This window comes from Rhinoderma darwinii, chromosome 7, assembly GCF_050947455.1.
Source record: "Rhinoderma darwinii isolate aRhiDar2 chromosome 7, aRhiDar2.hap1, whole genome shotgun sequence".
NCBI classification, from domain to species: domain Eukaryota; kingdom Metazoa; phylum Chordata; class Amphibia; order Anura; family Rhinodermatidae; genus Rhinoderma; species Rhinoderma darwinii.
In genome coordinates, this window is record NC_134693.1 from 121312332 (window position 1) to 121327128 (window position 14797).

General features: G+C 41.2%; 1 protein-coding gene across 6 annotated transcripts in view; it reads right to left on the minus strand.

Annotated features, from left to right (window-relative positions):
• The window catches only part of ERC2 (ELKS/RAB6-interacting/CAST family member 2), a 670240-nt gene that overhangs the window by 575522 nt on the left and 79921 nt on the right, over positions 1–14797 (minus strand). For 3 of the 6 annotated variants that reach the window (XM_075833907.1, XM_075833905.1, XM_075833903.1), the window contains exons 3-4: positions 6075–6098; positions 2482–2898 (exon numbers count right to left, since the gene is read on the minus strand). In XM_075833907.1, the coding sequence (XP_075690022.1) occupies positions 2482–2898; positions 6075–6098 (441 nt within the window). The remainder of the gene's footprint in view (positions 1–2481; positions 2899–6074; positions 6099–14797) is intronic. The other 3 variants (XM_075833908.1, XM_075833906.1, XM_075833904.1) reach the window with 1 other exon arrangement.

The window sequence follows — 14797 nt, forward strand, 5'->3', positions numbered from 1 at the left end:
TATTTTTTTTCAAAAATCCTTTCAAAGGTGTTTATAGCCTTTAAGGTGTGTTGATAGGTATTTATTCTTGCAGAGACGTGTCACTATTTGCTATATTACCATATTTTTGCTACGTTTTTAATGACCATATTCTTATAGCGGTTTTCTCTAATGTACTCTGTTGAAATGAATAGAAACCATAAGAGAAGGAGTTTACGTTCCTAGCTCGCAGGGTGCATTTGGCCCGCCATGTGGATGGCTTACCTCAGTGTAACACTGTTTTTCACTTGTGTACTAATTCAAAGGGAACAGAAGGAACAGATGTGTGACAGGAAATATCACACACAAGATTCGTAGAAATGGAGAGAGGTGGAGCCGAGAGGAGGTAACCAAAGACAATTCACCATATATGGCAAAATGGCCGACTATGTCTGCAACTTTCTGTCCATAGTTAACGTAAAAAAAGCTGCTGTGAAGCACAAACTCTTGCTCCAACGTGTGGTATACTGGCAGACTAAGAGCAAAGAAGGGACATTCGTGAGCACTTGGAAGTTTTGATATTTGGGTGGAGTTGCAGTAATAAAGCTTTCAAAATTGTCTACACAGCTTGGGTTTGGAAATTTTACATCATTTTACATGAGAAAGTTAAAGGATGACCTTTCAAACTGGATTTACAAACATATTAATTACAGTGAACATTTAAGCAAATGTAAAATGAGAAAATATGCAACCCAAAATCTATATTTACAGGTTAGTGAGAACCGAGGCCAAAGTAATTGGTATTTCATTTAATTTATCATTGGATACTGCACAAACCGACTTCTACAAAGAAAAATATATCGGTCATTTCATATTTTTGTAAGAGGAAAAATGTTAACCTCGTTTTCGGTTTTTAATGTTACAGAATCTTAACTTTTCCTTCTTTCCAGACTTTAATTCCAAATGACTTCAAGAGATCAGATCTTCACTCATGTTGCAAAGCAAGAGGAACAAGTGTCTCTTAACCAGGTATTATGTAACAGACCGTCCTAAACTACTATACTTACAGAATGTTAAAGCTATGTTCACACGGAGTATTTTGGGGGAGGAATATCTGCCTCAAAATTCCGTTTGGAACTTTGAGGCAGATATTCCTCTCCCTGCACGCCGATTTTCGCGGCGATTATCGCGCCGTTTTTCGCCCGCGGCCATTGAGCGCCGCGGGCATAAAACAGCGAGAAATACCCTTTCTCCTGCCTCCCATTGAAGTCAATGGGAGGTCAGAGGCGGAAGCGCCCGAAGATAGGGCATGTCGCTTTTTTTTCCCGCGAGGCAGTTTTACTGCTCGCGGGAAAAAGACGCCGACGCCTCCCATTGAAATCAATGGGAGGCGTTCTCGGGCCGTTTTTGCCGAGTTTTGCGACGCGGTTTCCGCGTCAAAAAACTCAGCAAAATACCCCGTGTGAACATAGCCTTATAGAACCCAAGAAATATATTTTAATGCAACCAATAAGAGAAAAATTGGTTTGTTGGGTTTGACTACAATTAGGTGTGCGCATCTACATGTAAAGAATAAAAATGTGTTTATCTTTCTATACAATACTAAATACTAAAGGGGTTGTCTCATTCAAGTAATTGGTGGCCTATCGATTGTACATGCCTTTGATGTCTGCAAGGCGGGTTCTGACTGCTGTGACCCCCAACGAAAACTAGAAAGTAGTGGCATTATAGTTGATGGCCATCCCAGAAAAAAGGAGAACAAAGTTGACCCACTACAAAATGCCACAACGCTTTCTTAGAACTGCAGCCACTTATATCCTGCTGATAAACCACCAAAGTCTTTGATGAGACAACCCCTTTAATCTAGTAACTTTCCACACTAAAAAGCTAGTAAACTACAAAAATAAATTATTCCATTAAAAATTGAATATACAAATTTGGAGAAACTTCAGCCCAGGGACCCTACAACACAAGTTTCACTTACATTGGTGGCCAAAGTTCCTGTAGGATTTGATGGAGATTTGACGGCAATTATATATCATGTGTCAACCTTAGTAAAATTACCAAGATCATAAGTGTTACATTTATGACATAACCACAAGCCCTTAGGACTTGACTGAAATCGCCCAAGTTGAAACCCAACTTTTTACATGGTGAACATTTTTTTATAAATGGAGTTCAAAAATAACAACCTATGGAAGCATTTAAAGGATCCGGTGTTTGCCTTGTTTATGCGTAAAGTTGGTAATATACTGCTTTGACTATCCAGAGTAATGTTTCCCATTACATTATTCAACAAACCCAGAGTGATCATACACTGAGGAATTCCTAAATCTATGAAATAACCACAAACCCATTGGATGGAATCGCCCAAGTTGGAACCCAACTGATGAACATGTACTGAGGATTTATTAGCACTTGTGTTTTCTCTATGGGAAATCCTCAAGACACGATCTGTAGGGAATCCTTGAGGACTTGGGAAACACAGACATAGAGCAAATGAAAACATAAATGTTTCCTTACCTCTCTTAGATGAATATTTTCTTTATCCCTTTGATCAAGAATCACTTCTAAATGGTTAAGCTGTGATTCTGCCTCCACCATTCTTCTGGTTTTCTCATTTTCTTCTTCCATTAGCTTTGAAGGCAACCCTTTACTTTGAAGCATCTCAAGAAGCTTTTTGATGGACTCATCACGGGCACTTAGTGTCTGTTTTTGTGTTTCTATCCTCAGTTCCATTTCTTCTAATGTTTTTCTGAGAAGGAAAAGTTCTTTGGCCTGCCGGTCATGCTCCGCCTGAAGCCTTCTGAAATTCTCCTCTGTAAGTTCAATTGTGAAATGTTCTGCCCCTCTGTTCCCGCTTTCTTGTTGTAGAAGATGATTAAGGTCCCTCTGAGTCCGTAGTTCATCTTGAAGGGCTTGGATGGTCAACTGCAAGTGCTGGAACACAAGTAGAAAGATCATATGAATGGTCTAATGCACGGAGTCATCAGTGGCAAGGACAAAACTACAATAAAAACTATACATTCTATAAAACTATAAAGTTGCATCCATCTACAAAACTATTAATAGTTAAATTAATAGTAATCTATAACTATTATATTATAATAGTTATATTATAGTTGAACACTGTGAGGAATATTGCCAACTAATCACTATAACACCCATGGTAAAAAATGGTGTCACACTACATTTTTGGTGCTCAGTGTCTTGACTGCACACTTTATAAAAGACAACACACAAACATGTAGGCATGATTTCAACAAGATATGCTGGGACACATTTAAACATGCAAAAAAAATAATAAAAACAATGAAATAAATTAAATATTTTTTATAAAAGAACCAGGGGTGATATTTTACCAAAAATTAAAGGGGTTGTCCAGGATTAGAAAAAAAAAAAGTTCTGCTTTTTTCTCTCCCAAAAACAGCGGCCCTCTTGTTCATGGATTGTGTATGGTTTTGAAGCTGGGCCCCATTCACTTGAATGAAGATGAGCTGCAATTCCAGACACAGCCCATAAATTAAAGTTGCACTGTTTATGGGGGGGAGCAGACTTGTTTCTAATCCCAGACAACCCTAATCTGGTAGTGGTAGAAATATTAATATTAGCAATAATGTTTTATTAAATGAGCATTCCCATGTTACCAACAAAAATAATCAGTTCCTATAAACAGCCTCTGACTGCACTGTGGTAGTGCAGGATTTACATTTTTTACAGTCTTTCTAGCGCCTTAGACTCCGCCCATTAAGTAGGCCACACCTTAAGCCATATATGGCTTAAAAACGTTTGTCTTTTCTTACAAAACTAAGCGAAACATTGCAGTGTGATTCTCACAATATCTAGCATCCTCTGCAGCCTTACCCTTGTGCCTCCCTGGGTGTCGTCCTCTTTTCCCCATAGAACTGTGCGTACCTATAATTTTAATCATGTCGGATCAGTATTCTGGCAGATGAGACTGTTTTCAATCAGATAAATTGGACATTTATGAACATCAAATGATATTGGTTGTATTGGATAGATATTGGACTGAAATCTGTCACTTGTAGCAATTTACACAGACAGATATTTTGCTGGAATTTAAATGTTCCTCATCTTCCAAATCTTTTAGGCTGGGTTCCCACAGTGTTAATGCTGATGAATTTCCGCAAAATAATTCTGCGCGGAAATTCCACAGCATTTACAGTAGCAGCAAAGTGAATGAAAATTAGCAAATCTCAGGGGGTAAGTATAAGTTTTTTAAATGAATTTTAAAGTCGAATCACAGCGCTTTCCGTGGCAAAAGTCGAAACACATGGCTCTGTTACACCCGTAACTGGAGGGCAGCGGGTCCGCAGGTCAATTTATGAACGGCTTCTTGGTGGATTTTTCCCGCTGTCTGTGCATGAGATTTGATCAAATCTCATCCTCTCATCCACACTGCTGCTACTGTAATACACTGCAGATTTTCCGCAATGAAATCCATTGCACAGAATCCGCAGTGTATAGCGGTGTATGTTCCTACCCTAATGCGTTTCATTATGGCTTGTACATAGTTTACGCAGTGAAAATGCAGTAAAAACCTCTAGAAATCCGCAGGTGCACAAATACTGTCCTATAATCAATGTTTAACACTAAATCTGAAAGGTTAAACCGCTGCAGAAAAACGCTGAATTTACACAGCAAAAACGCATGATTTCTGTGACAGATTACTGTGTGTTTTTTTGAGATTTCGCAGTGTATCCTGTGTGTGGGAACATACCATTAATCCTTCCAAAATAAAACCTTCCTATTATCTATAAAGGAGTTGTCCTTCAGAGGCTGTTTAAGATGGAACAATAAAAATACTTACATTTTCTTCACTAGATTTGATGTAAATGAAAGAGAACCAATTCAGTATGGGTACCTGATGTTATAATAGATAGAACTAGAATGGCCTGTGATGGAATACAACATGAAACCTTACTCCCAATTTTACTAACAAAATTGTAAGCCAGATAGACGCTGCATTTGATGACAATACCTTCACATCAGGCCACTGTCTTTTATACATTGGTAAGCTCTATTTAAAGGCTATGTTCACCTTTGAATTAGACATTTTTCCTTTTTTTTTAAAACACAAACAAAAAGTATTTTGAAAGTTGCACCAATCACACTGATAGTTGTTTTGGTTTTTTTTTAATTAAAAATTATTTTAACTTTTTGAGATACTGCTGCTTTGTATCCTGTAAACAGAGCAGCTGTATCTAGCGCTGTAACCTGTATCAGTCAGATCCGCAGGTTCCATGTCTCTGACACGCAGGATCGAGCTGTTACCGATCAAATATAAGTTTATAACTTACATGTGATTGATAACAGGTGGATCCTGCATGTCACAGACACGCAGGACGTGCTGACACAGAATTTGTCAGTCCTGCTGACGTGACGGATTTAAGTCTTAGCACACGATACAGCTGCTCTGTATACAGAATACAAAGCAGCTGTATCCCAAAAAGTAAAAATACATTTTAATAAAAAGTATTTAAAAATTGTGCACCAATCCCACTAATAGACTTCCTTATTTTTTTAAAAACAAACAAATAAAATAAGGAATTTTAAAGGTGTCCATAGCCTTTAGTTCAAACAACCAAGAGATTGTCATTTTCCATCCCATTGAGCCTACTATTCAGATGAATAAATACCTCAGGGGAGGGAGTTGACAACCTCTGAAAGAGGCCCCTCCTCCCATTAGATGATGGAGAAAAGACTAACTGTCCTCTCCAGTGGGTGAACAGGGTATGAAGAACAAGAGCTGATCATGAGATGATTGGAAAATGACATACAACAAATAAAAGGGTCTGTACAGAAACACACAAGGATTGTCTGCTTTAGTACCACCAGATTAATTTTGTTGGCAGGTGAGGTTTGCTCATTACTTATAAAATTGATCATGATAAAAATACTACATTATTGCCCCTCTAACATGTCTTTAATAAAATATATTCATTTGATTCCAGTTTCAACAACAGAATTGTCCATCACTGCGTGCGGAGAAATTTTTTAAGATACAGAAATCTGCATCTTAAGAAAAGTTACTGTATAAATGGTTTACATATATATACATAAAAGAGCAAAATCATTTGGAAGAAAAGACAAACCTTTGTTTTCCTGGAATCCAAAAGCTGAACGGCATGGCAAAAAAAAAAAAAAAAAAAATGAAGCAAAATCAACACAAAAGCAGATCAAAATGTGAGCAAAAAATTACAACTAGAGGGACAGTAGTATTGTCAGATCCATCCTCACCACATCCTGAGCGGAGCTGTACAAAGCAGACACATCTAATAAATGTTCTTGGACAGCAAACGTGAAATGAGGAGACAACAGCAACGAAATAGGATGTGACACAGAGCTTAAACACCACACAATAAAAGTATTTTCTTTAATATCGTAGTCTTTGATCACACTGCATCATGAACGGCTTCTATAATCACATGTCACAATTTTATAACATTTCAAAGAAAGCAAAAATGGAAAATTTGTTAAAAAATGGACTGCATTTCATAGACGTTTGCTGTTTTTGAATTCTCTCAAAAGGTCTATTCCAATGATCCTAGGCCATACGTTGTAGCAGCGGCAGGATAGCCATTGGAGGGGTTTCTCAAATAACGCAATGTGAACTAATGGCAGAACCAGGGATTCCTCGTCCATGAGACAGGAAGAAACTTCATGTAAGATGGCACCCCTCCCTGGTTGGTAGACGACCATACCTGCACATACCCTCTTCCGTTTTGGGGACTGGGGCGGATGACTCATTTCCTTTTTTTGCTTCGGGGAGCAAAAAGACAAGAAGCCCATCTAGACAGAACACTGCACAGTTATGGTATGACAGAAACATGGGCAAATGTCATCATAGCTGCCAAAATTACCGAAGAATCTAATGGTAGTGTAAAGGTTCTGCCAGACACAGCTTCTGTGTCGACACCCGTGGTTAATCAGTCTTCACCTGCTCCTAGGTCTGATAGAGTGACTCGATCTGCTACCACTCAGGCTGGTAGGCTCAGGAGTGGGAGAACCTATCACAGCCTGGCCAGACGGTTCTAACTCCCGCCCTCGGTCTATTTATACCTTCATTTCCTGCTTGTCTCTGCCTGTGATTCTTTTCTGTTTCCTAGCTCTGCTGCTCCTGCTATTATTATTGACCTTGCTTCATTTTGACTCTGGCTTTACTACATCGCTCCTGTTCTGCGATTGGTACCTCGTACACTCCTGGTTTGACTTGGCTCGTTCTCTACTCCTGTTGCTCACGGTGTTGCCGTGGGCAACTGCCCCATTTCCCTTAGCTTCTGTGTATCCTTGTCTGTTTGTCTGTCGTACACTTATTGAGCGTAGGGACCGTCGCCCAGTTGTACGCCGTCGCCTAGGACGGGTCGTGCAAGTAGGCAGGGACTGAGTGGCGGGTAGATTAGGGCTCACTTGTCTGTCTCCCTACCCCGTCATTACAGGTAGAATATTATATATAGAAATACTGCAGGCTTTCAATTTGGAATAAATGGAACTATCTAAGCAAAGCTGATACATTGCATTATGCCTAGTGCAGGGCCTGTGGTGGCGTTGCATGACTAATTTATTTGGTGTTCTTAGAATTCCTGGGTCATCCCCTAGGCCCTGCACTGGGCATAACACTAGGTATCAGATGTTCACATGTGGATGAAGGACTTCATTAGGGGCCACAGTCACAGATCTGGTCCAAAATATTTGAAAAAATAGTGCAGCATGCTGCACTATTTATTCCAGTAAAACCATTAAAGTCAATGGCTTCCGTCGGGCGCCTATGGTGTCAGTCATACAACAAAACTGGCGCTTCCGGCATTTTCGCTGTTCTGCTTCTCTGACGGATCAGAGCAACGTGAACACCCAAGGCAGATGTGAACAAGCCCTAACCTGGAGTGTTCCTTCATTTGTCACAACCACAACTGGGCTTCCAGGATCTCCACATAAGACAAGGACTGCCTCTAGAATGACTTAGGTCCATGCAAGATCTAAGAAATGCAGCAATTTAGATGCAAATATACATTGTTCACAAATATGCAATATTTTAAGAAGGCAGAACTATATACATTCTATGTCATTTTCAACATGAACATTTGTAGTAAATTCATCTATACCAGAAATCTGATCGTTCTCTCATTTAATTTAATACAAGAGGTTTCATATTTTTGATGCTATAGCAAAAACAATATTTTTGTTGTAAGTTGTGTTACCTGATAACAGATGTCACTATTGCTTACACAGGGCTGCCGGATTGATACAGCGGACAGAGGCAATAATTTGATTATCTTTCTACATGCATCACACAAAGGTCCTTACATTAATATGTCCATTCTGTTGGACAATTCCTTTAAGGTGCCCATAACGTAACAATTACTCTTAACAATACAACTGTAATAGACAATTGCTAGGGTGCAGCACCTTCAATACAAACAGCCCTGGATATCAGGGAAAATGTTAAATATTCACCTAATTTCTGTGGCCATGTACTGTATAAGGGCTCAGTCACACACGGCAGATTTTATTGCGCAAATTTTCTGCGACTGAAAATTTGTTTTATTCATTTGAATGGCCTCGTTTCTGCAGCAGGTACATATATTTCTGCAAGTTCCATTAAGATGAATGGAGATGATTTTATGTCGCAAAAATTTCTGCAAAAAAATCTGCCACGTGTGAATCCACCCTAAGGGCATGGCCCCACGTGGCGGAATTCCTCCGCAACTGTCCGCATCAATGCCGCACCTAATCCGGGTTGCGGATTACGGCTGCGGATCTGCCCAAATGTGCAGTAAATTGATGCGAACTAGCTGCTGCGGACTGCGGGAAAAGTGCTTCCCTTCTCCCTATCAGTGCAGGATAGAGAGAAGGGACAGCACTTTCCCTAGTGAAAGTAAACGAATTTCATACTTACCGGCCGTTGTCTTGGTGACGCGTCCCTCTTTCGGCATCCAGCCCGACCTCCCTGGATGACGCGGCAGTCCATGTGACCGCTGCAGCCTGTGCTTGGCCTGTGATTGGCTGCAGCCGTCACTTAGACTGAAACGTCATCCTGGGAGGCCGGACTGGAGACAGAAGCAGGGAGTTCTCGGTAAGTATGAACTTATATTTTTTTACAGGTTGCTGTATATTGTGATCGGTAGTCACTATCCAGGGTGCAGAAACAGTTACTGCCGATCGCTTAACTCTTTCAGCACCCTGGACAGTGACTATTTACAGACGTCTCCTAGCAACGCTCCCGTCATTACGGGAGCCCCATTGACTTCCTCAGTCTGGCTGTAGACCTAGAAATACATAGGTCCAGCCAGAATGAAGAAATGTCATGGCAAAAAAGCAAGACGCATCCGCAGCACACATAACATGTGCATGACAGCTGCGGACTTCATTGCGGAACTTAGAATCTCCATTGAAGTCAATGGAGAAATTCCGCCATGAGTCCGCCACTGCTCCGCAACAGACAGAGCATGCTGCGGACACCAAATTCTGCTCCGCAGCCTATGCTCCGCAGCGGAATTTTACGCATCGTCTAAACGAACACTTCTAAATAGAAGTGGAAGTCAATGCAGAAACGGCTCCGCTGCGGATTAACGCTGCGGAGTGTCCGCAGCGGAATTTAAGTGAAATTCCGCCACGTGTGAACCCAGCCTAAGAGAGAATTTTATGGGCTTCCAATGGAAATCGGATACGGCTGATGTGTTGATTGTTCTAGTAGCTCTTAACTCATCTGTTTAATTGTGCGCTGTCACTATCAGACAGCTATTAAATATTCATCAGGGAGAATGTGCCCATCACTGTAATGTAATCCTTGATCACAGCTACTTGTTTGTAGCAAACCGAGAATTACAATGTTCCTGTATATCGAAGAACGTGCCTGATACTCTGAGCCTTCAATGTGTAATAATATACCCAATTCAAAAGCCATTTACTCAGGATTAATTTAAAGCGACCCTCCAGTCAAAAACAAAAAATTAACTATAAACTGCAAAATGATGGTGGCCTTCTCTTGCTGGCTCCTGGCTCCTTTCCAGTCCCGGCCATCTTGGCTACCGGACAACAGGAACAGGAATGCAGGAACGAAGCCAGGAGCAAGCAGGAGAAGGTCGCTAGGTATGTTAACTATAATTTTGCGGTTTATAGTAAACTTTTTGTTTTAGACTGGAGGGTCACTTTAAGTCACATGAGTGCATTATAGTAAGGCTTATGCTGGCATGTAGCGTGCGATGTCTTCTATAAATTAGATGTAGGATCTGAAGCATCTATAGCAATCCTGATAAGGCTGGGGATAGACCTAGACCTTTTTGTAGTGAGTGATAAATCCACAGGATTGCATTAGACTAGGGTTACACACAGAGTATTTCTCTTAGGCCTGACACACACGGCCGTGGTGATTTTGCGATCTGCATAACCACGGGCCCGTTGTTTGTCTTTGCAAAAAAACCTTCCATAGTGCATCCAAGTGTTATCAATAGTCACGAATCGGCAAAAAAATAAATAAAGGAAGAATGAAAGTGATGTCACCAGTTTGTCCCAAACCCCTGACTAGGTTACATGATCGCTCAGGAGCCTGTTTCCCGATGTTGTCCGCAGTGGCAGATGACACATGAACGGCAACCCCTATGCCGTCCGTGATATTGCTGGGATAAATCACTGTCCATAGGAATGTATTGAGTAGCTTAAAAATCTCTACAAAATTGCTCCAGACAAGTGTATAGATCTGAAATCCCAGCATGTAGTGCTAAAAAAATAAATAAATAGATAAATAAATATAAATCGCTTTCAAATCGCTTGACTGGAGCGATTTTGAGAAGATTGTTAAACTACTCAATGCATTCCTATGGACAGCGATATATCACAGCGATATCAGATAGATTTTTATGTAGTGAGATTAATAATCTGTGTGTCGCCCCGGGCCGAATACATTCCTATGGACAGCGATTTACTGCTCGCTGCAACAACCAAAAAAAAAGTCTAGGTCTAGCCCCAGCCTTAGGCAATGTGTAAAAGTACAGCCACTCAGGGGTGCATGTTTAATGTTGTAAATTTGATTTTACATGTTGCCTTCAGGCAAAGATCTCCACTTTTCAATAATATGTCCTTATTTGTAGTGATTTTCATTTTATGTATTTTCTAATTAAAGGAACCCTTCAGGCATAACGAATACACTGTGTTGTGCCTAATGCCGGGCCTGAGGGGGGCGTTACATGACCGGTGTTCTCATTGGTGTCCTTTGAATCTCTGTGTCATGCACCGCTCCCTCAGTGTGAAATCTGTAGTCGGACCAGCTACCTACCAGGTGCCATTTATAATACTGATTTCTTATAGGACAGAGGGGCCTGCTACCTGTGCACCCCTAATAGCTACACCCCTGGCCCTAGGATGCAGTGCGGTATTTTAATCTGCAGCATGTCAAATCATGCTGCGGAATCTCTGCTCTTCTGTTGCAGGTTTTCCCCATTAAATTCATGTGATGCGACTTTTGCGGATGAAAAAGCTGTGATTCCGCTGCAAAAATTGCAAAAAAAAAAAAAAAAAAGGCTTTTATTTCAAATTACAAAAAAAAGATTATACTTACCCTCGGCCATAGTCCTGGCGATGAGCGCCTCTATTCTGAGCGCAGCCCGACTTCCTGGGATGATGTTTCATCTCATGTGAATGCTGCAGCCAATCAAAGGCTACAGTGGTCCCATGGACTACAGCGTTATCACAGGAGGCCGAGCTGCATTTAGAACAGAGGTGCACATCATGCGCCAGGACTGCGGCCGGGGGTTAAGTATAATCCTGCAGGATTTCCGCAGCAGACATGCCGCGCCGAAAAACTGCACCACAGTTTGGTGCGGTTGTTCAGGTGGAATTCCTTGCAGTTTCCAGAACAGATATGCCACGTTCTCTTACCAGCCATGTGTGTTCCTATCCTCTGGGTGTATTCACACGTGCAAGTTTTGATCAGGTTTTGTTCAAGTCTTCTTATGCAGTTTTTGAAGCCAGAAGCACATGTGGATCATTAAGGATAACTATAAAGGACAGATACTACTTCTACTCCTATTTGAATCCACCATTGGTTTTGGCTTCAAAAACTGCATTAAAAAAAAAAACCTGATCAAAACCTGAATGTGTGAATACACCCTTATTGTTAAGAAAACAACAGTTTTCTGGAGCCAGGCCACACTGATAAATCAATAATAATATGTATCTGCAGATCACTGCACCATCTCCCTCCATCTGATATAAGGACTAGTAACTCGCGAATCTGTATATCGGTATAAAGATAGACCTATAAACACACTGACAAGAATCTGTACCCCACAGAAGACCCCCACCCCTAAACCTTAATGAATTGGTATTCTCAATTCAATTTACAAAGGAGTGTATAAACCTATACATTAATGCCCCATAAGCAGCCATCAGAAGAGGCTCTAACCTACTATATAGTGTATGTTACAAAAAGCCACTAGATACAATAAAACATGCACTAATCCAAAACTGCCGACTAGAAACCTAATTTTATCTTAGATAAAAACAAATGGTAGTAAATGAAACAAAAAGGTACATGTTTATCTATGAATTTTTTTGCTAAATGTACCAAATGAAATCTAGTAACTCTGCTAGAAGTCTCTAGTGTATGCCTTTTAGAAAATGTCCACCAGAGGGCACCAAAGTCCAACATGTAATTACTAAAATGTTCCCAATCTGGATTACAGGACAACTACAGCTGTCAATCAGAATAATCTGTGATACCCCTGCAAAATTCAAGTGTTTTCAGAGCAATTCTGAAAAGTTACAAGTTGTCTAAAAGTAGTTTTGGTAGTATGGTATACTGAATATGCCTTGGCTATGGCCTAAGGCTTTCAATACATTCCTTTCTTTTATTGCGGATTGCAAACGAATTTAGAAAAATGTAGATGCAAAATCTTGATAACCGTTATCTATGACAAATTGGGTACTGTCAACATTATAAGCACAACCTCCCCATGTAAATACAATGTATATATTTTGTTATCCTATAACAGGGATCTCCAACCTGTGGCTTTCCAACTGTTATGAAACTACAACACCCAACATGCCTGCGGCTGTGGATGAGAAGTAGGCGGATACAAACAAAATACTATAATGAAAGTCGTGCAAATCACAATTCAGTCTGATCCACAATAGAGAACAGGTATCTGCTCATGAAAATCACGCAGCCGCGCACCATATGCTGATGCCACACGGACATTTTGCGCGCGCAAAACGCAGCGTTTTTTTGCACGCACAATACGGACAGGTCCGTGTGAATAATGCCTAAAGGTGAGTTCACATGTAAATACTGTGGATTTCCCGCAACGGACTTCATTGCGGAAAATATGCAGCATAATCTAGTAGAAGCAGAGTGGATAATATTTGAACAAATCTCATCCACATGCAGCGAAAATGATAAGCGGAAAAAAACGCTCAGAAATTGACCTGCGGTGTATTTTTTTAATCCGCATCTTGTCAATTGTGTTTGCTGTGGGTATTGTTGCGGGTTTTCCCCATTGGGGAGGGAAAACCTGCAACAAATAGCAGATGTTGTGATTTTTGCGGCGGAAAAGCTGCGATTCCGCAGCAAAAATTGCAACTCAGAGAAAAAAATTAAATCTTATACTCAGCCAGGATTCTGTGCTTCAACATCCAAGCCGGCCTCCTGGGATGACATTTCATCCCACATGACCGCTGCAGCAAATCATACGGTTTTTTTTTTCCAAACGCAGCATGCTCTGGGTATGGCTTTATTCAGGCGTTTCTCCTATAGGCTTTTGTATAGGACTTCAAAAACGCCATGAAAAAAGAATGGCAACAAATGAAAAACGCCAACAAAATTGCCACTGAAAACGCATGTTACATTTTAATAAGTTTTTAGAAGCTTTTTCTAATAGCAGTGCCAGAAAAAATCTGTGTATAAACGAGGCCTAAGGCCAGTCATTACATTTCATATTAAGTCCAGGATCATTACACACAGTTTTGATGCAGTTTTTGTGGCGGTTTTTGGCTCCGTTTTTTTGAGCCAAGCTTGAAGTGGATCTAAAAGGAAGGAAAGGTATAAAGAAAAGACTGATACATCTCCTTTCTTTTGTGTCCACTTCTGTGTTTAGCTAAAAAAACAAAAACTTTCAAAAACAGCATCAAAACTGTGTGTGTGATCCTGGCCTAAAGGAGCTGTAACCTGTGCCTCTCCATCTGTAACCTGTGCCTCTCCATCTGTAACCTGTGCCTCTCCCTCTCTAACCTGTGCCTCTCCCTCTCTAACCTGTGCCTCTCCCTCTCTAACCTGTGCCTCTCCCTCTCTAACCTGTGCCTCTCCCTCTCTAACCTGTGCCTCTCCCTCTCTAACCTGTGCCTCTCCCTCTCTAACCTGTGCCTCTCCCTCTCTAACCTGTGCCTCTCCCTCTCTAACCTGTGCCTCTCCCTCTCTAACCTGTGCCTCTCCCTCTCTAACCTGTGCCTCTCCCCCTCTAACCTGTGCCTCTCCCTCTCTAAACTGTGCCTCTCCCTCTCTAAACTGTGCCTCTCCCGCTCTAACCTGTGCCTCTCCATCTCTAACCTGTGCCTCTCCATCTCTAACCTGTGCCTCCCCATCAGTAACCTGTGCCTCTCCATCTCTAACCTGTGCCTCTCCATCTCTAACCTGTGCCTCTCCATCTCTAACCTGTGCCTCTCCATCTCTAACCTGTGCCTTTCCATCTGTAACCTGTGCCTCTCCATCTGTAACCTGTGCCTCTCCATCTGTAACCTGTGCCTCTCCCTCTGTAACCTGTGCCTCTCCTTCTGTAACCTGTGCCTCTCCATCTGTAACCTGTGCCTCTCCTTCTGTAACCTGTGC